Source organism: Pinus tabuliformis, chromosome X (assembly GCF_031772625.1).
Source record: "Pinus tabuliformis cultivar Carrire ecotype Pingquan chromosome X, CPIR1, whole genome shotgun sequence".
NCBI lineage: Eukaryota > Viridiplantae > Streptophyta > Pinopsida > Pinales > Pinaceae > Pinus > Pinus tabuliformis.
Window position 1 is genome coordinate 1,262,379,836 of NC_142308.1, and position 23,390 is coordinate 1,262,403,225.

Genomic DNA, 23,390 nt, shown 5'->3' on the forward strand with positions numbered 1-23,390 from the left:
TATATGAGTGGGGATCCTTAATTTTGTGGATATTTTAAGACAAATTATTGCTTGAAGAAAGCATATGGCTAAAGGAAAGAGTGATCACTCAAATGCATACATCTCATGCAAATATTAATGCATAAATTCAACCTCTTTTTATATCTAAGTTCCTTTGAAAAAAAATAGGTTCTAAGGTATCCACTAATTTCAAAGCTTCAGATGTTATTTCAATATATAATACTTAAACCTAATTATCGTTTTTCTTATAAAAACATAATTTTAGTGTAATTGGGAAGCAAAATGTGTGTCCGTGTTTTCTTGTAAAGTAGGGTAGTATTTTCTTATAATTGACATATTAGGTTATTAATTAGTAAGTAATAAACATCTTACTGTATAGTATTAAATTTTTTGCATATTCTTATATGTTTGATCCAAAGTTAGTTTTGATTCAATGACACCCACCCCGTTGGATCCAAAGTTAGTTTTGATTCAATGACACACACCCCAACGTGACAAACATCTAGTTATAATAAGGAGGGATCATTAATGTCTTTTCTTTTAAGTTTCAAACATTACTTTATACATGATAGTAGAAGGAAGAACCAATGACATTACTTTGTTGTAAGGTTGCAAGTTGCACATACATGGAACTACTTAAATCTTAATGGTTCTCTTGTATTCTCTCTTCCTCTACTCTACTAATAACTATAACTAGAAAGAAATATTAAAGTGAAGAAATTAGTTAACTTAAAAAACCATAAATAAAAGGTACATCCATAAAAGATTTAAACTCCAAAACATTTATAAAACATAATTAAACCCTAAATTATCAATGAAATATAATAAACCACAAAATACTATCCAAAAAAATACCTTATTATTCTTTTATAACATATCAAACTTCTATTATCTTATCTTGTATGTTCTCGTCCCCAGTTAAAGGTATGCTGGCTTTAATTTTCAAATTTTCAATGTTAAATAACTAATCACATATTCACCTTCCCCATCATATAGACTTAAATAACTAATCACATATTCACCTTCCCCATCATATAGACTTAAAAAAATATAGACAGAGATCAATTGAGTCTATTCCAAATGATTAGAGGGTTTAATGATAAAGTCCCAAATGATGGGAGGGTTTAATGATAAAGTCCCAGCTAGGCTCAAGCCTCAATGACATTATCTTGACATATGAAATATGTTATATTATATATATCTCTCTTAAATTCAAGGAAAGAAGGAAATTTATTTATTAAGAAAAAACAAAATTTTTTAATTATAAATATGTAAAAAAAACAAAAACTTGATATTAAAATTTGCAAAAACATACACATTGACAACATTTAGTAAAAATCTTGTAAATCTATTACAAACGCCAAAACCCTGATAAAACTTGCTTTCTAATTAATTAGATCTTCCCACTGCAAAAATTCAAAATACATCTACTAACTCCACTGGGCGGATTTACCAAAAACTCAAACGTTGAGTTCAAATGAACCGGACATTAATGCATACAGTATTGTATTGTTTAGCAATCAACATCGTATATCGTATCGTATACGTTGATTTGACATCTTCATAGCGTGTAAGCATTTGCAAATTGATTAGGTAATCCATCTTCCTTTTTCAGAAAATCGAATGCATGCATTAACAGTAAACGACACGTTTCCTTCTGTCCTTCTGCAACTTCATTTCTACTTCCTCTTACCTGTTCATGAAATCCCCTTCATTTCTACTTGCTCTTAGGTTTGTCAATTGCAATCATGCCGCCAGCTGCAGATATACTTTCAACCCTTCCAGAGCCATTGCTTGGTCTCATCCTTTCTAAAATTCCAATCAGAGAAGCCGTCCGATGCTCCGTTCTGTCGAAGAGATGGCGATTCCTCTACACCCAAATTCCCCAACTCACTCTCTCTCCCATTCTTCTTCTGCCCAATATTAACCCAGATCCAGATCCACTCTCTGTTGCAAGGGTGGAGAAAATAATCTCCAACCTCCTTCTGTTGCATTCGCCAGATATTGAGGCTTTTCATTTGTTCCAAAACATTACAAATAATGACTCTCTGCAGTTTACTCGGGAAAGCGTATGGCAATGGGTGAGATACGCAGCCTGTAGGAATGTCCAACACCTGACTCTCTGGATTTACCCTGATGACAGTGACTATTTCCATTATCCTGACGATTCCGATGATTCCCGTCCCGATAGGCAAATCCCGCCTGCCTTTTTTTCATGCACTCGTCTCATTACTCTCAAGCTTTCGAAGTACAACCTTACGCATCTTCCGTCCCATTTCTCTGGATTCAACCATCTCATTACATGCTCCTTCACAGAGATGGAGTTCACAGATGATTCTCTCGCCGGCTTTATCTCTCATACCCCGTTCCTTGAGAATCTTAGCTTATTACATTACGTTGGCCTAAGGAAGCCTGTTATCTCCGCTCCCAATCTTAAACATTTAACTATGTATAACGAAGCCTTTTGTGTGGATGTAGAGGTTTTAACGTTAAACTGTCCGAAGCTTACAACTCTGGATATGGACGTGGAGATGATACGTCGTCTGAGAATAAATGGAGTGTTGTTTCACGAACTTTCATATATAGTCTATAAAATTAAAATGCAGGGTGGGAGCAATGTTGCTGAATTGTGGTTGGATTTTGGTTATGCGGCGACACTTCAAGTTTCAGTAGAGAGAGTTCTTGAGATAATGGGGGATTTCAAAACATTGAAGAAGCTCGACATCACTGACGGGTGGGGACATGACGGGTGGGGACGCCAAAACCAGATGGTTGTTCTCGTTGATAATCTGCTCGAGAGGCTTCCTGGACTAGTGCGACTAGTAGTGAGCAGCATGTTTTGTCTGGTAAGGCCAAAAAAATATTAGTCATTCGCAGTTTTACGCCCCTGATTATTTGCGCTGCATGTTTCAATGGTTATGCTTTTTGCCTTCCGCCACTATATCAGTGGTCTAACCGCAGCGTAGTGGCTTGCGCTGTGTTTACTGACAAATCTAATTGCGGGAAAACTGAGAATTGCTTCTGTTCTTTCTATACAGCTTGGGATGTGATTTTTTGGTTCTTTCTAGGGTCATTTCTAATTGTATTGTAGGGCAATTTCTAATTGTATTAGGTAAATGTAAAAATAAGGTAAAATTAGGTAAATGTAAAAATAAGGTAAAATGTGGATTTATAGGAAGTCATTTGTTATATTAATAATTTATACTGCAATTTCACAATTGTAGTAGGTAAATGTGAAAATTTTGTTTATTTTCTTAAATATTATCTTTATGCAATGTCTCAAATTATTGTCTTAAAAATTGTTTCTTTGAAAATCAAAGAAAAATTATTCTGTAAAAATCACGTCATCAGAGTTTTGTGTTTTGAACCATCCATTGTTAGCCAAAATCTTAAATTAGTGTCTTAATATATAACCAGTGTTCCGCGGGGATGCCAAGGGAACTTCCCCATGCTCCAAGGATGGGAAACTCCTCGAGAAATGTTTCCATTTCCATATCCCCTTTTTGGGGAAACTCGGGGAGACGTTTTTCTAGTGACGAAAAGCTACTCCCTTGCAGGGGGACGAGGGGACCCAGAGGGGACGCAAGGGGATGTTGGGTGGGTCCAAAGGGGACGGAGGGACGTTGGGTGGACGCAAAGGAGACGGGGATGCTTAAAAAATAAAAATACAAAATTACAAATTTAAATATATGAAAAAAAACAAAACAAAAAAATGAAACTGTATTAAGACTTAAAATTTGTCAAAATTTGAATTAATTTTTTTTATTATATTAAAATTTAAAACTTAAAATTTTTTTAAAACAATAACAAAAAATATATTAAAAATTAAAATTTAATATTTATTAATATTATTTAGTGCTTTTTGAGAAATTTACTAGTATTTCATTGCTCACTGCTTTCTATGTTTACTAAAAAATAAAAATACAAAATTACAAATTTAAATATATGAAAAAGAACCAAACAAAAAAAATGAAACTGTATTAAGACTTAAAATTTGTCAAAATTTGAATTAATTTTTTTTATTATATTAAAATTTAAAACTTGAAAAAAAAAAAAACAATAACGAAAAAAAGTATATTAAAATTTAAAACTTAATATTTATTAATATTATTTAGTACTTTTTGAGAAATTTACTAGTATTTCATTTCTCACTGCTTTCTATGTTTACTTATTTTATGGCTATTTTAGACTTCAACATAATGTCATTGTCATTTTCATATGATGAATTTACTTTTTTATCATTTTTGAAAATTTGATGTGCATTGCATAATTTCAATTGTCAAATAATGAAATTTTTAATTTAATTTAGATGTACCTTGCATCATGCCAAATGATGAATTTAGATGGAAAATTTCATAATGCCAAATGATGGATTCAATTTAGTAATTTACTTTTAAATTTACAATGCAAAAATGTCAAATGATCATTGATAATTCATAAATGATAATAATCTAATATGTAATGATGATAATATTTAGTCTTTAGATGTACATTTCATAATTAATAAGATCTTCTATATAGATATTGACATATTTTTGAGATTTTATTTTTATATATTAATTTTTTAATAATTTTTAATTTTATAATTTTTATGACTTTGACTATCCCGCTTTTCGAAAATTCCCTAAATTTTGGGGTTGCTTATATACGTCCTCCTTGTGCGTATTCCCACTCCCACGTTTCGCCTCGTGAAAACTCGGTGGAACATTGTATATAACACAAGCCTTTAAATTAGTGCATAAAAAGCAAACATTAAAAAACATAAAAAAAAATTGCCTGTGTTTTAAATTAGTGTCTTAGTATATAACACAAGCATAATTTTCTCTCCAACCTTACTGTCTCCTTGTTTCTCACGAGACAATTTCATTTTTCTCTCTCCAGACAATAGTTGGGATTAAAGACATTCTATCTTTTTTAAGAGGAAAAAAACGTTTTTGAATTTATATTAATAAAAATAGATAGTACATTTTACATAGATTTTATTATGTCTATACTAAAACCTTTGTCCAGAAATACAATACTTTTTTAACTGTTTAATCCTATGGATCTTAGCTATTTCCTTATAATGCCCAAAATACAAAAAAAACTATTTTTTAACTTACAAAATGTCAAGAGTGTTCTCCTCATTCCATTGCCTTGTAATTCCTCGCATTATCCAAAAAAAACTACAGGCCATCATACCTCTCTTTGATAGCAAGTCTGCTGTCTAGTTCTGTAAATGTGATCAGAATTTATATGATGATATGTGCTTACCAACGTCATGATGTGTTTCATCCAATTGGTTAATATGGGAGGATTGAAATTATTATATCCTTTCACCCAATCTACGATTCCCTTTGCATCACTGTAGATTTGTATGTGATCCAATCCTAGCCATTTTGCAGCAATAAGTACTCCCCATAGTGCAATAATCTATGCTTTACTATTTGTGCCTTCCCCCTTCCCACCAAAAGTGAAAGTATTTCTCCAGTTCTATGACTATGTAGGCACCACATCCACATCTTCTCCTCGAGCAAGCACCATCGAATATTCCCACCGGATATGTTTGTCAACTCTTTTTGCACTTGATAATTCTGGGTTTGTTGTTATTCTTATATGGTGCATATTCATTAAAATATGCAATAGTTTTGATGATATCCTCCCTCACAACCGGAAGCTTATTATAAAAAATAAGTGCATTACGGCTTTGCCAGATGGACCATAAAATATATAATGGGATAAATTTGTACCTGTCATGTGTTTTGAACCAAGTTCTCAAACAATGCCTCATGATGTATGATGATGAGGAGATACAATGTCGAAAATGTCTGAGACCCCTTCCGAAAGAGCTTTCGCGTAAGAGCAGTGAAGAAAAAGATGAGCATTATCCTCAGTGTTGTTCTTACAAATTAGACAAATTCGGGGCCTGAGTACCCTCTGCATTGAAGGTTATTCCATGTCAATGTTCTGTCGAGGATAGCAAACTAGAAAAACCATTCGATCTTGTTAGGTAGTTTCCCTTTCCAGATGACCTAAACCCAGGATGGTGCTTGATTTCCTTTCTCTTTTGCAATGACATATATATGTCCTTAACCATCAGAAGCCCCTTTTTTTAGGTTACCCCCCATGTCATCTGGTCCTCCTGATCATTAAGTGATATACCTGCATTTATGAGATTTGCAATATATACTTCCCATTCACATATATACTCCCTAGGCATCTGTATATCCCCAACTCTTGTCCATGATTGTCGGTCAATACAGAGTACATTATGATAGAATATCTGTTTAAGGAAAAAAATCTCTTTCTCATGAAGGAAATTAAGGATATGAAATGATAAAGAGTGGTTTCCCACCATACCTTTGATTGCATCCAATCTGATCATGATCTTGGAGCCATCTCCTACCTCCCACCGTACCAACCCCAAGAGCTAGTGAATATTTTTCATCATACTTCTCCAGATGTATGATGAAATAGATTTCATCTTGGCCCCTGTAGTAATCCATGACGTGAAAGTTTGCCCAAACATATATTTTTCTTTGATAATTTGAGACCATATTCGCAAACCAGATTCTGCCCTCCACATGCTTTTAATGATCAGTGCCATGTGGGAATGTTGTGGGATCTATGATGCCCCATCCACCTTCCTCAATAGGTCTAGCAATGAGGGACCATTTTACCAAGTGAAACTTCCCAGAAAGTAGTGTCTCGGCCCAGATAAAGTGTCCCATGATCAATTGTATCCTTTTAATAACTTCCTTAGGAAGTAGAAAAAGGTGCATACAATATATTGCTAGATTTTAGAGTACTTCTTTTAACATGATCATCCTACCCCCCATTGTCAACCATCTGTGTTTCCAGCAGTCAAGTTTCTTATGAAACCTCTCTACCAGCCAATCCCAATCCTTGTTACAATAATTGTTTGGCTTCAGATCTGGAATCATAGAAGGTTGATGCGATCTAACCAAACCCCAAAGAGAGCGTATTTTATGGGGCATTCCCAGCCCCCTGACATTAAAGGAGATAATGGTCACGGCGGAATCCCGTTTTCGGGTGTATCCCCTCTAAGGACCCATGAACCATGAAAATTTGTTATAGATATTTGCCCAATGGTGAATGTAGTGTCGATGTTAAAAGGATCCCTTCTCGATTGCGGATCCGAGGAAGGGGATAACACTATGGAAGTGCAATCCAAATCCAAATCCTAACTATTCTCTCTCTAGACAATAAAAAATTATATTTAAAGACAAAACAATATCACTTTTCTCTCTTTAGACAATACAATATCATGTTTCTCTATTTAGACAATACAATATCACTTTTCTTTCTTTAGATAATACATTACCACTTTTTTTCTCTTTAGACAATACAATATCACTTTTCACTTTTATCTCTTTACAGACAAAAAATGACAAATAAATATGTGTCACCATTGAAATAAATAAATAAATAAATATATAAAAGTATTTAATAAAAAATAAGCAATATCATTGATTAATTCATGTTAGGGAATAGTGGAATCGAACCACCAATCTCCAACTTATAAGCTTTATAAGGCGAGTACTTTTCCATTGAGCTAGCACTCTTTATAGAATTATCTAGCTATGAAGGATCATTCAACTAATAATCTCATGGGAGGATTTCTTCTCGCTAGTTGAAGAAGAAATTTTGAATGATCATATTTGACATGAAGCTTCCTAATAAACCCATGATTGAATCAAAGATTTAGAGGAAACTATAAATTCGCTGAATTAATAATAGATTGAAGATAGTTCGATAATTACGTTTTGGACAAAGTTGCCCTTATCGATATTCAGAGGGAGCTATGAAGTTGAATACAACTATTGATATTGTTTGACAAGATGATGAAGACAATTTACGAATTACTTGTTATTTAGATAGTATGACCCAAAGTGCACTATTGAGAGTTGTTGGTCGGGCTGTATGGTAACTAGTAAAGGGCACATTTGAGTGTCATATCCCTTAAGGTCCTCCTTTAAGGACTGAAGTTGGTTACTTTGAAAGAGGATGCACAAAAGCAGCAAGCAAGGCTTGTTACTGCTCAAACCAGCAGGGGACTTAAAGGGGATCCGTAAAGGGCAAATGCTAGACCAAGGGAAACACATGGAGACTTAGCCCACTGTCACCTTAGCTAAAGCTCCCTTCTATTTACGGACTTTCACCGATGGGAGGAGACCCAATATGTTATGGAGTCACCGAACAAGGATAAATCAATGAATGGATATGAGTGACCCAAATAATCCCTTTCCCGGAAGAGCTTGAAGGATGGAGCTTGCTTGCTTTCTAAGCAAGGTACAATGTATTCTAGGGAAAGGAAGGGAGGATTTGAAGGTCAGTTTTAGGGTATATGGCTTGTGAAGGAGTTTCTCAATCCCTGAAATCCTTGTTGAAATTGGTATCCTAGATTGTTCTTGAAGAATTGTCTTTCTAAAGGAAAGGGACCACATGGGAGCAAGTGGACCCAGTCTAGGGTTGGGGGAAAAAGATCAAAGAAATAATTTTCACTTGAAGGTGTTGAATTGATCCTATGAGGTACTAGCCTTGGGGTCGCTATGGCAAAGTTTGATCTCGGAGCTAGGGCTTGGATTTTTTCCCAACTCCACCATTGGAATGGCTTCAAAATTGGAGGAGGCCTTGAGGAGACACCAGTGCAGGAGACCCTAGGAGATCGAACTTTTTGGAAGGATAGTTTATCAAGTTCAATTCATTGATAGAATTACCCCTAGGACATTTCGTTCACATTACATGGCCCATGCATTGGGAGATGCTATAATAGAGACAAAATTCTACAATTTAAAGCAGTAAATGCATGCAACAATTAGCCCTAAAAATAGAAAAAATCCCAGTCCAATGTACATGACAAAGTAAATACTGTAGGTATCATCATCCTGCATATATGTTGACACATCTGTTGAAGATATCCATTGTCAAGGGTCTGCATCCTTTTTCCAACTTCCATAAGAGTCGTCATATCTTTCTGGGAGATATCCTAGTCAACTCTTCTTGTTCTCGAATGTTGAATGCCTTCCACCTTTGTTTGCATATATATTTTTTTTACGATCTCTTCCTTTCTTTTCTCACACACTTCATTCTCAGGAGCTTCCAATCAGAGTTCCTCAATTGTAGTAAGCTCCCTCATGTTTCATATGAGAACATATTATGTTGATTTCATCTAGTGTGACCTATGCCTTTCCGCAATCTTTCAGAGGAGGAGATCCCTTATTCTTTTGATCATGTTTCCCAAGATGAAAATAGTGATCAATATTATCTGCAACCATATGACATGACTTTCATAGTAACCTATGTAAGCATACATACCTCATCTTTCCTTTGGGTCATCCAGACTTCTTGCAACAACTTCCTTTGAACTAAAGAGCTTTACCCTTTAGACCTGCTTCACTGTTATGTCATCATACCATCATCCCTTGAATCCCATGAGTTGGAATTCCTCATGAAACGCTTGCTTCCTTTCTAGATCGGTGAATCCTCTAATAAGGATTCCATAAGAGAAACTTGAGGATCTTTCATATCCCTCCCCAGCAGATGTTTCCTTATTGACTAATGTATGATGTAGGGTTGCGGGGGAGCGCCACACCCACCCCAACCCCTCTCATGTCCCCGCTCTAAATTTGCGCTTCGGTCAGGAGCTAGTCGGGTGTGCACTCCCAAAATCCTTCCAGATGAGGGATCGTTTTGGCATTGCGCTCTCTGCAAAAAAAGGTGCTCCCTGGTTTTTCAGGAGCATTAGTCTTTTTTGCAAAAAAAAAATTGCAGTAACATTCCAAATGAAATTTTTTTCAAAGAAACAAATAATTTTTTAGTGGGGCGGCGTAATGATCAAGCCTAGGGCCCTAGTGTTGCTATGCGATTCATGGTAATGTCAAATTCTTAAAGTAAAAGTGACATTCTCATTAATCTTCATTTTCATCCTTTTAGTTAAATTTTTAACATTACCATGAAATGACTCGATGTTTGAGAGTGGTTCCGAACTCATTGGAATTCATATGGAGAAAGTAGAATTTTAGATCTCATTCAAAATCCAACAAACTTGAGCTATTTAGCCTTAATCTATTCAAATAGTGAAATATTCTAGAGGTCAACTATGCAACCTGTCTTACAGACATCACCTATTGATTATGTTGAATTATCTTCTGAATTTCCTATCCACGCAGATATTTCCTCAACAGAGAGTAATCCATCAAAAGGATTTTGCAATGTCGTATTGTCACGTAGTCTAGTCCCAGAGAAGTCATTTATACCTGTAAAAGGCTGAACTCTGTAAGGAGACTCTACACCTTCAACTTGAACTTTAACAAAAAATCCACCCAAGCTAGTTTGCAAAACTAGATACCTTGTAGCCAAATCCAACATCCTTCGTAAGGAAACAAAAGTAATTGAAACCATCTTGTGAGGGCTACTACCATATCTTCAAAACTATAGGCATAAAATTGTGAATTTGAATGGCTTGAAGACATGAAAAATAGTATCATGTAGATATTCATCATTGACAAGAATGAAACGGGTTTGCACATTGGGAGATGAAGATCTTTCATAAGGTGCAGGTTGAATCTATTCCAAATTCTCATTCTTAATGGATGAGTTTTTGATTTCAATGATATGATGGTGAAGTAAAACGTGAAACTATAGTCCTATCATTTATTAATCTAAATGTGGCATTCTTTGTCAATTTGACTTTTTCTTGCACCATATTCTCATTGGAGTCCATGACTTGTCCCAATTTTAGTTTATTTACCATGTTTCTAGTGGCATCCTCCTAGGAATATCTCTCATTTTTTTCATTTTAAGCCTTAAAACCAGCCAATGTGCATGGAAAACACAGGTTGAGAATCACTACATATATGCTTACCCTTTGCAGAAAGCTATTATATATCATTATATTATCCCTATTTCTCATGAATATCATCTAAAGCAGGATTAGCTCTAGCCTTGATATGAGCTCCACGTGCATTAAATTCTAAATACTCCTGCACATTATTTTGCCTCGAGAGAAACTAACCTACACATTATTTTTCCCGGAGAGAAAGTAGCCTTTGACAAACTAATGTCTGACAGGGTGAGGTGTGTAAAAGAATAGTGTAGGCTCCAGAGCAAGTAGGAGCAAGTGTGCTATACAATGGAATATGCATGGATAGGATAAACTGGTAAATATTTAATGTTAACAAATTAAGGCTAGCATTACTTTGTTTGGAGTGTTTCTGCTTGCTTGGAAGGACTAATTTTGTTCCTAGGTGTGCCCTCCCTGGTCTAGGTGTGCCATGAATGGTACCAATGGAATGGGAAGGGAAGAGGTGACATTCAGAAAGCAAGGGCTTGGCACTTTTGATTCATGATTCCCTTATTATTTACCTATTATAAGGGATAGGTTGGCAGGCAGGGGTATCCATTGCAATGCATATTGGGCACTACCATTGAATGCCTTATAGATAGTGGGGCTTTCTCTGACTGTCGGAAGGTTTAGAGGGATGACATTTGAGGCTAATTTATTCAGTATACTTGTGATTTGGACTTTTATTATTTGGTTTCTCCAACAAAAGGGATTTCTTCAGGGCATGTCTTCACTACTTAGGAATGCAAGTGCTTCCTATACCTGTCATTTTGTCATATCTTCTTTTATTAATTATATTTCGGCAGTGTTCTGTAATAATCTTGTTATTATTTCCCCCAATGTGTCTTTCTTGTTATCCCCTCTCTATTTTTAGAAGTTTCAACTTTTTACAGCACAGTCATCATTCCCATGATGTAGTAGAGCACACAATTCATATCACACATGCAGATGAACCATTAAGCTTTCAACAACAATGATTGTGCAAATACCAAGAACATTTGACACTATTCCATACATTATTTGGATAAATCATGTACATGACTTATCAAGCCAAAAGAGCAGCTAGGTTTAAAGCCAAAATGTTCACTAACATGAAAATTTTCAAGCTCACAGACTTTGCGGAGGTTTCTTCAAGAAACGGAATAACCTTCTTTGTAGCTACTTTTCCAACAAGAGAAAGTTGAAACGTTTCATGGAGGTCATAGGCAGTTTATGTTAGAATATTAGAAAACTCACCGGTAAAGAAGAGTTTGAAGGCTATAAATGATGGAGACAACTCCGTAAGTTAGAGCTCCATTGTAAGCTCTTTCAAGCAACAAAATATGTTGAAAATGCAACAAGAAAATCCTAATTTAATTTTCCCTTGAATTAAATTAGGAGAAAAAAAATTGTAATTACACATCACAAGAAAACTTGTACGAGTTAACTAAGTTAATGTAACTTGGTTCAGTTAATTCGGGTTGAGGGTCTAACTTGAGTCATGTAGAGTGGATCCTACTTTATAGGATCCCTGGTTGAGTTTATTTTGAGTTTTATTACTTAATTCAGTTTAACTGAGTTAAAGTCATTTAAACTAGTTCCAACTGTTGGAGGAACTAGTACGAGGTATAACAGTGGGGTGTTGCTTTATGTTTTCAACTAGTTCATTGATAATTCAGCCATAAATAACTCATGCATGTGTGATCTACGAGTTACCCAGTTGAGATTGGAGTTCAAGGGAAATTTACTATCAGTTGTATAATCATCCAAACTGTAGAGGTGGTGCATGCAGTCAGAAGAAGGTTTATGATGGATAGCGCAATTCTAATTGAGGAATTTCCATAATTAATAGGGGCTAATTCCCAAGGAAACAACGCAAGGAAATAGGGACTTGGGCAAGCAAAAAATGGTTAAGAATTGGCGAAGGCTTGTCTAGGAAGTTGTGAGACGGATAGAGATAGTGCAGAGGTTGCTCAGGTGTTAGTTCATGAGGTAACAACTCAAATGAAATTTTATTATTCATTTAGGTTGTTCATTATTATATACAAGAGGGAGTGACTGTTCATTTTCATCTCCCGATGACTCTCCATTTCCTCTATTATTTATTTACACTAATTACAGTGGTTCACCCAATCCCTATGATTAGGTGTTAACATTCCCCCCTTAATCTGAAGGGATGTTGGTGAGTCCAAGCATCGTTTTGAATCTTTCAAGCTTTTCTCTTCCAAGCGCTTTGGTGAAGATGTCTGCAATCTGCTCATTAGTGGAACAATGGCGAAGATGGATTGTTTTGGCCTCAACATGATGTCGAGTTAGATGATATTTTGTATTGATGTGCTTCGTTCGATCATGGAACTTTGGGTTCTTGGCCAACTTTATTGCTGAGGTATTGTAAATCATGAGTAGAGTTGATTGTACTTGTTTTACCTGCAAATCTTCCAGAATTTTCCTGAGCCACACAATTGCTTTTGTTGTCTCAACTGCTGCCAAATATTTTGCCTCTGTTGTGGAATCTGCTGGAATTGATTGTTTGCATGATCTTTAGGAGACAACCCCTGATCCAAAACTCATAACATAACCTGAAGTAGATACCCCAATTTCTTTGTACTCCATTGAAGTCTGAATCAGAGTATCCAATCAAGCTGAAGTCTCCCACCTGTGTATACTTGAGTCCAAAGTCTTGAGTTCCCTTCAAGTACTTTAGAACTCTTTTTGCAGCAGACCAATGTCCCTCACAAGGCTTTTGCATAAACCTGGATAAGATTCCAACAGCAAACGAAATGTCTGGTCTAGTAGTAGTCAGGTAGTTGAGACTTCCTACAAGCTGTCTATACTTTGTTGCATCCTTAAATTCTTTTCCTTCACTGGATGTGAGCTTTAAGTTTTGTTCCATTGGAGTAGTCGGAGGATTGCATTTAGTCATGCCAAACATGTTCAATAGATCTCCAATGTACTTCTTTTGAGAAAGGAATATGGACTTCGGATGTTGAGTTACTTCAATACCAAGATAGTAATGAACATAGCCCAAATCAGTGATTTCAAAACCTTTCCTCAATTCCTTCTTTATGGATGCAATGTAGCTCTCATTGTTCCCTGTCATCAAAAGATCATCTACATATACCACAAGATATACAATTGTTTTGCCAACCTTCTTGACAAATAAAGTTGCATCATCAAGATCATAATGTTTGAAATTGAGTTTCAGAAGATGCTCAGTTAGTTTTTCATACTAGGCTTGCAGTGCTTGTTTGAGGCCATACAAGGATTTCACAAGTTTTCATACTTTATGTTCATGTCCTTTCACAACAAATCCTTCAGGTTGGGACATAAAAAATTCTCTTTTAGATCTCATTCAAGAAAACAGTTTTTACATCCATTTGATGGACTTTCCAACCGTTCTGATTTTCTAGGGCAAAGAGTGTCCGGATGGTAGCCCATTTTGTTGTGGGGGCAAAAGTCTCCTCATAATCGACCCCTTCCTTCTGTGCAAAACCTTTTGCCACAAGCCTGACTTTGTGCTTGTCAAGTGAGCCATCAACTTTATACTTGTTCTTGTAGACCCACTTGCAGCCAATTGGTTTGGTTCCCAATGGAGGATCAACCAGCGTCCAAGTGCCATTCTTTATCAAGGCATCATACTCCTTTTGCATTGCTTCTTTCCATTCATCATGAGAAGCAACTTCTTTGAAGGAAGTTGGTTCAAAATTTGTAGACAAATTCAATTCACAATCATAAGAAACATCCATATCAATAGGTGAATCAGAGTCATCTACATCACCTCCATTTTGTCGGGTTGAATTTCTAGTTCCTGTCTTTCCAACCTCATCAGGATGAACACTTTCAAGTGTCTTTGTCAGCCACTTTGGGGGACCTTTCTGAGATGGTCCAGGCTGCTCCGTTGATTGAGTTGGGATTGAATCAAGATTGAGTCTCCCAATTCTGTCAAGCACATCACTCAAAGTGTCATCCATTGTTGGAGTTTCATGCGGAGGAGAGAGTGCTTTAGAAGAAGATTCCACAGGTTGATGTAGTATAAGAATCCCCCTTTCGAGAAACACAAGGCCAAATTTGTGGCCAAGGGGTTCTCTTAGGTGAAGGGAATTGATTATGAGGATACCTTTTCTCCAGTAGCAAGGTACTATTCAATCAGATCTATTCTTGCACTTTCAGAACAGATGGGATGGAAGATACATCAGATGGATGTGAAGACAACCTTCCTCAACGGAGTGATTGTGGAAGAGGTGTACGTTGAGCAGCCGAAAGGATTTGAGACCTTCAACAGAGAGTCGCATGTGTGCAGACTCAAGCGAGCACAATATGGATTGAAACAAGCACCCCATGCTTGGTACACAAGGATCGACAACTATTTCACTAGGTTAGGCTTCACTAAAAGTGAAGAAAATGCAAACCTTTACCATATTGTGGTCGAAGGTAAATTATTGATTATAGTATTTTATGTCGATGATTTAATTCTAATAGGTGATGAGAAGTTGGTCAAATCTTGCAAAGAGGATCTTGCAAGAGAATTTAAAATGAAGGACCTGGGGCTCATGCATTACTTTCTTGGTATGGAAGTATGGCAAGGAGATGGGGAACTATTTGTCTCTCAGGGCACGTATGCCAATTAGATACTGAAGAAGTTGAGTCATGTAGAGTGGTTGAGTTTATTTTGAGTTGTAATTAATTAATCCAGTTTAACTGAGTTAAAGTCAGCTAAACTATTTCCAACTGTCGGGGGAACTAGTAGGAGGTCTAACAGTGAGGTGTTGCTTCATGTGTTCAACCAGTTAACTGATAATTCAGCCATAAATCTCTCATGCATGTGTGATCTACGAGTTACCCAATTGAGATCTGAGTTCAAGGGCAATGTACTATTAGTTGTATAATCATCCAAATTGTAGAGGTGGGGCATGTAGTTAGAGGAAGGGCTATCATGTATTGCGCAATCCCAATTGAGGAATTTCCCTAATTAATAAGGGCTAATTCCCAAGGAAACAGTGCAAGAAAATAGGGTCTTGGGCAAACAAAAAATTGGTTAAGTATTGGCCAAGGCTTGTCTAGGAAGCTGTGAGACAGATAGAGATAGTGCAGAGGTTGCTCGGGCTTGAGCAAAGCATTGTACTCTTTTCATATTTTCTGACTAATGCAATATACAGATAGTAGGGGTTTTTAACTGACTTTCTTGTGTATGCTTCATGATTTCGTGACCGTTAATTGTTTCCGTAGTTGGTAGAGTAGATTCAAGTCTATTGTTTTAGTAAATTACAATTAAGTTTGAATCCACAAGGAATTTCTACAGAATAGGCTTCAGGTATGTTAGTAAAAGGCAAGAGGCCAGCTAAAGAAAAGAGGGGCTAATGGGATCTCTTATTGATCCTCTTGGCAAATCCATTAATGGTTTTAAGATTGGGGCATAGGAAGCAATAGACTATTGTAAAAGTAAAACATTTTTTATGTAGAAAAGGTTACAAGAAACCCCCCATCATAACAGGAATAGTTGTATGTTACTGTACATTGCATTCCCCAAAAAGAAAAAGATTGGAAAAATTACACAGGCTACAATTTTTCATTTAGAAAAACTTTCCAAACTTGTAGCAATTAATGACTCTTAAGGATAGAGAAAACATAAAAACTTCCAACTTTGTTAAGGGAAAGCATTCTTGGGATTTGGCTTGTATGGAAAAGGAAACATGGGTTTCACATATCTATTTTGCAACTGCCCAATATAATACATTTTGAAAGGGATATTTGAGGTGCTTCTAAGCATCATGCAAGGTTTGCTCATTTGTGGTCATTTTGAATGGGAGATTCAAGCCCAAGGTACTTCTAAACATCATGGAGGGCCTCTTAATGTTTGTAGTCAATCTCCATTATTCATTTCATGAAAGTTGAAGTGTCTATAAATTCAAACCTATGTTATCATCCTTGAACGATTCCGTAATTAAAGTGCACTATCCTAAGAACATGTCTACTAGTCAATTTTCTATCCTGGAAAAGAACTGAGATGTATATTTTGTAACTGCCCAATATAATACATTTTGAAAGAGAGATTCAAGGTGCTTCTAAGCATCATGTCGGGCTTGTTCATTTGTGGTCATTTTGAATGGACGATCCCTGGGTACTTCTAAACATCACAGAGGGTCTCTTAATATTTGTAGTCAATCCCCATTCTTCATTTCATGAAAGTTGAAGTGCCTAGAAATTCAAACCTATGTTATAATCCTTTAATGATTCCATAAGTAGAGTAAGTGCACTATGTTAAGAACACGTCTACTAGCGAATTTTCTATTCTGGCAAAGAAATGAGATGTATATGGACTTGTCTCTTGCCAATGTGGATCCATGGGATTGTCCCATCCAGAAATCTCGAGCAGAAGCTAAAGTAGTTGGTGCATACATTTGCAATTAATAGTAGCATTCAAATTAGACACTCATGAACACTTGACAAATTTTATGTGGCTAAAAACCTCTTAGCTTACAATTCATTTCACCTGCATATATAAAAGCTCAATTATTCCTCCATTTCCAATTGAGAAAGTAGTAATAACATCTCAACTTCAGCGATCCCAAAGCCAAAATGTGCGAGAATCTCTGCAACCTGAATTAAACAACATAACATAAGCACTTCCATGTATCACTCTTTTGAATCCATCTTGGGATCTAGATAGTCTGGATCCAACTCAACTTTGAACCAACCCAGAGTTCATTACCTTGATAGTCACAGGTTAAACTCTCAACTAAATTTTAAGTCATAATTTTGGAGCATGACTACAAGTTAGGTTAATGTTGTTGACTTTTATGGCACTAGAATCCTGAGATCTATAGTCCATTAGTCAAACAAGGCTTATTTTAGTTATCAAATGGTAGACTATGTTGTGTATTATTTATCTGTTGTGCATCAATTAATTAATATTAATATTTAAGTGTTACGGTCAATAAGAATTGGGCCAATTCCAATTCGACCTGTTAATGCCTAAACAAGATGTATCCGGAGTGGCAAAACTCAAATTTTTCCAATCTACAATAATGACTCAAATTAACAAAACCATAGAGTCAAAGACATCTTGATCAGACATAGGCAACCAAAAGGATGCACATCATGCCCCTTACCAGTCCAAAACTGGTGATAAGATCAGGCTTTCTTTGCTGAGATATCGTTTTCCCAGTGCTCATCAGTATCTGAAGCCTCTTTCCTATTTTGTCCATTGCATACACTGTCATCAGGCTGATGAACTTGTATGATTTAATTTTTTAATATAACCTTATGTTCATTCATTTGTTTACTTGTGACAACTTCTCCTCCATACTAGGCTATAGAGCACCTCACTACTCTAGGTGCAACATTCTATTTAAGGCACCATTCTGACATTGAAGAAGCTTATGGGAAAGTTAAACATCAACATTACTAGGTCAAATTCAATCAAAAGTGAAGTGGAAAACTCATTACCTGAAGATCTGGAAATTATCCAGGACAAAGAATTAAAGGTATTATAGACTCATGTGCATGGATGTGCCTATGTTACTTTATGCAATGGATTGATAAGATTGCAGAATACATAGACACTGAGGCAGTTAGCGAAAACATAACAGGCAAACATGTAAACACAACAAGTTTAATAAGGAGTTCACCCAATGCTCCTGGGCTACGTCTCCTGGTTCAGCCTTCAGTGGTGGCCTCTCTATTATGTTCTCAAAGCAGAGTTTTTACAACAGTGAGCTCAATCTGAGTCTCACTTAATAGATATAAATCAGTAGGACTAGAGTACACAGACTCTCCTTACTGAAACTCGACCTCTACTGGTCACAATAGTATGACAGGCCTATGCCGAGGAGTTCGCTTGAACCTCTCAAGCCTTCTTTGGAGTACACAGACTCTCTTGACTCTGTCTGGCTCGATGCCGCCTTCAGGTCAGCTCGGCTTCTACTCTCTGTTCTCTGCTCTTAGCTTTCGTACTGCTCTCTCTTGTTGTCCTCTGCTTCTGTCAGTTCATGGCTTTAAAGCCAGTCTGTTGTTCGACTGTTCGTTTCCACTTCCTGGGTTTTTGGTTTCCCGCCTCTGTCTGTTCGAATTCCTCTGCTTTGCGTCATCATTACTGGGTAACGCCTCGCAGGGAGGTGGCCACCTGTTTCCTAACGAACTGAGTGTGTCAGATTCCTTGAATCGTATTTGAATGGCCGTTATTTCTGTTTGCTCCAAGACCGCCCGCGAAACACGAATCTTTTGCCAACTCATCGTTCACGTCGGACTTCAAATCCCATGTAATGTTGCTTTATAACTTTGCCAAATCCGGTCATTTATCAGGACGCGCCTCTGACATTGATCTGGGCCCCCCAGATCCTACGGTCGTCGTTCATATCGGGCGGGCAAGTTGCAAGACATTTACTCGTCCGACGCGGGCAGTTTTCTCTCTCATCCGCCGGACGCGTGTCACTCAATGTGTGGCATCGGGCGGGAATCAGTTGAAACTGCTTACCGCCTCGAGGCCTTCCGATATCCTACCGGTTTTGTGGAATCTCACTCTACGGGACCGAAGTAATTACTTTTCCGCAATTCATAATCATTTCGGGTACGGGCACTTCGGGGCTTTCCTTCACTGAAGGGGACGCCCTGCAATATCAGAAAATACCCCCGTTTCTTGAATTAGCCTTTGGTTTCGCCCGTTTGCGCCAGCGCGCGTTACCATGGGCCAACAGTCTGCGTGCTTGATTGAGGGTCCTTGTTGTTCCGCACTGATCACAACTACAACTGTCACAAGGATTCCTTCTGATAGCTTGATCTTTTTAAGACCTGAATCTTTTTGGCCTAATTTGAATGAGTTTATCAAAACTTAGAGAGTGTTTAGGATCCAATTCGGATCACGGCCTTCCCACTGAAAAATCTTTTGGACCACCAAACGTTGGTTTTTAACCATCAATCAAGTGAGGGTATAGATTCCTCTCTTGCCCGATTTCTATCCATTTCCCACTGCTTGGTTTTGAACCTTTGAGTCCAATCCCGAGGTACTCAACATCCCCTCTGTGCGTGGTTCTCACCTTCCTGTCCAGAGTTGTATCTACCTGCAACTCATTAAGATATTCAGGCAACAGATCATCAATAGAAGACAACTGACTCTGCTCTTCGGGATCTTTGATTAATGAAGGTTCAAATAGTCTCAAGCTGTCTGCATTAACAACTGAGTAGATGTGCATGTAAGCTGATAGATCAAGGCGAAAAGCATTCTCACCAATTTTCTCAAGTATCTTGAAAGGTCCATACCTTATTGGCTTCAGCTTCTTACCTTCACCTTGCATTCTGTCTTTGTTGATATACAGCGAGACTTGATCACCAACTTGGAAACTATGCTCCATCCGATGCTTGTCATGCCTTGCCTTGTACTTGGCTTGGCTCTTTTCCAGCTGTTCCTGTACTGCCTAGTGAATCTCTTGGATTTGTTCAATGAACTTGGTTGCCTTGTCCACATCACTGTGTCCATCAATTGCTATGTTTATATCAAAGACAAAATCCAAGGGAGACCTTGGTGTGAAACCAAAACAGGTCTCAAAAGGAGATCTCTGTGTAGAAGAATGTTTAGCTCGGTTGTAAGCATGCTACACATAACATAAATGTTCATCCCAAAGCTTGGGATGCTTGCTGCAATAGCCTCTGAGCAACTGGATCATTGTCCTGTTGACCACTTCTGTTTGGCCATCTGTTTGCGGATGAAAAGCTGTGCTCTTTTTTAGTCTGGTGTCCATCAATTCCCACAAACTCGACCAAAATTTCCCCACAAATCGGGTATCTCGATCGGATATAATGGAAGTGGGTAATCCAAAATGAACCCATACATACTGAAAGAACAACTTTGCAGTTTGTTCAACTGTAATCTGTTTGTTACAAGGTATTAAAATACACATTTTGCTGAACCTATCCACAACAACATATAAATAGTCATGACCTTTCCTAGATTTAGGCAGTCCTCCAACAAAGTCCATGTAAACACTTTCCCAAGGATGGGAAGGAACTGGTAGTGGAGTGTACAAGCCTAGATTTCTATTACTGGGTTTGCTTTTAGCACACATGGTACACCCTCTTACATACCTAGAAATTGTCTCATTCATTTTTGGCCAATAACAAAATCTTTGCCGCTGTGCAACTGTTTTACTTACACCAAAGTGACTTGATATTAGAGAAGTGTGTGTCTCTTGAATTATCTTTACTCTTTCAGTTTGTGGAATGCATAGCTTCCCAAAATGATACAATAGCTGGTCCTTAACATGATAATCCAATTCTCCTACTTGTTTTCCTTGACTTAAAGTTGCATATACATCTTTAAAATCTGTATCTTGAGCATATTGTTCAATGTAGCTTTCATGCAATACTGAATTATGCTTAAGTATAGTAGATGCATTTATGATTGGTCTGGACAACATGTCTGCAACTTTATTGTGTATGCCCTTTTTATATTTGATGACAAGATGAAACTGTTGTAAAAAACCCATACACCTATAGTGCTTTGATTGCTGCAACTTAGTTTGGGAGTGTAAATATTGAAGTGGTTGATGATCAATATGTATAACTGTCTCTTTGCCCATTAAGTAATGTTTCGACTTTCTCACACTTTGTACTAATGCATACAATTCTTTATCATATGTGGGATAGTTAACTACTGCAGAATTAAATGTCTCAGAATGATAACATATGGGTTTACCGTGCTGCATCAACATTGCTCTCATGGCATAGTCACTGGCATCTGTTTCAATCTCAAATGGTCTTTGAAGATCGGGCAGTGCTAGTACTGGTGCTGTACTAATCTTTTCTTTCAAGGTGTCGAAGGTTTTCTGTTGTTTGCCTCCCCACTGAAACGCCTTGTTCAATCTTGTTAAAGCATGTAAGGGAGTTGCAATTAAGGAAAAGTTAGAAATAAACTTTCTCCAATATTGTGCTGCTCCTAGGAAGCTTCTAATTTCTGTAGTAGATTTGGGTTTAGGCCAGTTTACAATGACTGCAACCTTAGAGGGATCTATCTTCAGTTCACCACCCCCTACTATATGACCCAAATAATTCAATGATGTTTTTCCAATTCACATTTTGAGAGTTTAACATAAAGATTTTCTCTTTTCAAAACATCTAGAGTCTGCTTAACATGCTTTAAATGTTCTTCCCACTATTTGCTGAATATAAGAATGTCATCCAAATATACAATGACAAAATCATCAATAAAAGGTCTGAGTACATCATTCATTACTCTCATCAAAGTAGTAGAAGCATTAGTTAAGCTAAAAGGCATAACCAGCCACTCATACAATCCCTGCGTTGTTTTGAAAGCAGTGTTGCATGCATCTTGCTCTGCAACTCTGACCTGATGGTATCCACTATGCAAGTCCAACTTGGAAAAATAAACATCTTCTTTCAACTGATCTAACAGATCATATATGTGAGGAAGGGGATAACGATTTTTGATCTTTATTTTATTCAGTGCTCGGTAATCGATGCACATTCTCCTTGTGCCATCTTTCTTTCTCACCAAGACAATTGGAGACCCACATGGTGATGTGCTAGGTCTTATGAACCCTTTCTCGAGCAGCTCCTGTACTTGCGTCTTGATTTCTGCATTCTCTAAAGCGGACAACCTGTACATTCCGATATTAGGCAATGGAGCATCTTGCTGCAAATTAATATTATGTACTATTTCCTTTTTGGGTGGTAGACCTTTAGGTTCTTGAAATAATATATCATATTTTGAAACAACTTTTTCTAAATCAGCTTGTTGTTTAGCATCACATCCCTCAAATACATTGGTTTTCTCAGGTTTCTTTTCCTTTACAACCATCAGTAAAAATTGTTTGCATAAATTTACAGTTCTCTTCATCTGCCCTGAGTTTATGAGAGTATTATTATTCTTGAGCTTATCAGCTCTTACAATGTATTCGATTCCATCTTTAACGAGTAGATACTTGTTCTCAGCTCTATAAAAAATAGCTTTTCTATCATACAAGTAAGGACTTTCTAAAATAATTCCACATATATCCAAAATAACTATATTTAACTCAACCTCATCTACAAATGCCGACCCAAAAGAAAACTTAAGTTTACATTGTCTAGTCACTTGTAGCTTTGCTTTATCACATAACCAACCTAATGGATATGGTTTCTTGTGAGGTGTGGTTAGTAATCCCAACTTCTTTACAATTGCTTCAGAAATTAAATTTACTTGTGAGTCACTATCAAACAAAGTATCAATCTTTTGATGATTGAAAATAACTCAAATATGAAAAAGCTCATGTCTTTTCCTCTCATTTTCTTCATTATCAGTAGATTGTGCAGAATTACTATTAGATGCTTCCGAATTTTTACCTTTTATACCTGTGGCTGCGGTTGTTGTTTCATCCCGTTCGACCCCAAATCCTTTCGAATAGCTGCAACAGTCTTCTTCTTTTTGCCCTCATTTTTCTTGGGTTTCAGCTCTGGATGCAGAATCCAACAGTGTTCATCATCATGCCCATCCTTCTTACAGTGAGTGCATGAAGACTTGCTCTTTTGTACAATATTTGTCTTCCTCTCTTTCCATTTCTGTTTTCTTTTCTCC

The 23,390-nt window shown here is 36.9% G+C and overlaps 1 protein-coding gene and 1 long non-coding RNA gene across 2 annotated transcripts in view; both read left to right on the forward strand.

Annotated features, from left to right (window-relative positions):
• Positions 1-1,748: 1,748 nt before the first annotated feature.
• On the forward strand, positions 1,749-2,593 carry LOC149144585 (F-box/FBD/LRR-repeat protein At1g13570-like). Its single transcript, XM_089452196.1, has 2 exons — positions 1,749-2,365; positions 2,479-2,593. The coding sequence occupies exons 1-2, from the start codon at positions 1,749-1,751 to the stop codon at positions 2,591-2,593; spliced, it is 732 nt and encodes a 243-aa protein (XP_089308322.1).
• Positions 2,594-2,757: 164 nt separating this feature from the next.
• Positions 2,758-23,390, forward strand: part of LOC149144586 (uncharacterized) — a 49,672-nt gene continuing 29,039 nt past the window's right edge. The window contains exon 1 of the long non-coding RNA XR_016264122.1: positions 2,758-2,846. This is a non-coding gene — a long non-coding RNA (uncharacterized LOC149144586). The remainder of the gene's footprint in view (positions 2,847-23,390) is intronic.

Bases quoted from the DNA above. Each gene is read 5' to 3' on its own strand.
- LOC149144585 (XM_089452196.1), top strand. From the start codon at position 1,749: ATGCCGCCAGCTGCAGATATACTTTCAACCCTTCCAGAGCCATTGCTT. The intron at 2,366-2,478 runs GTTCCTTGAGAA...GTGTGGATGTAG, and splicing joins GGCTTTATCTCTCATACCCC to AGGTTTTAACGTTAAACTGT.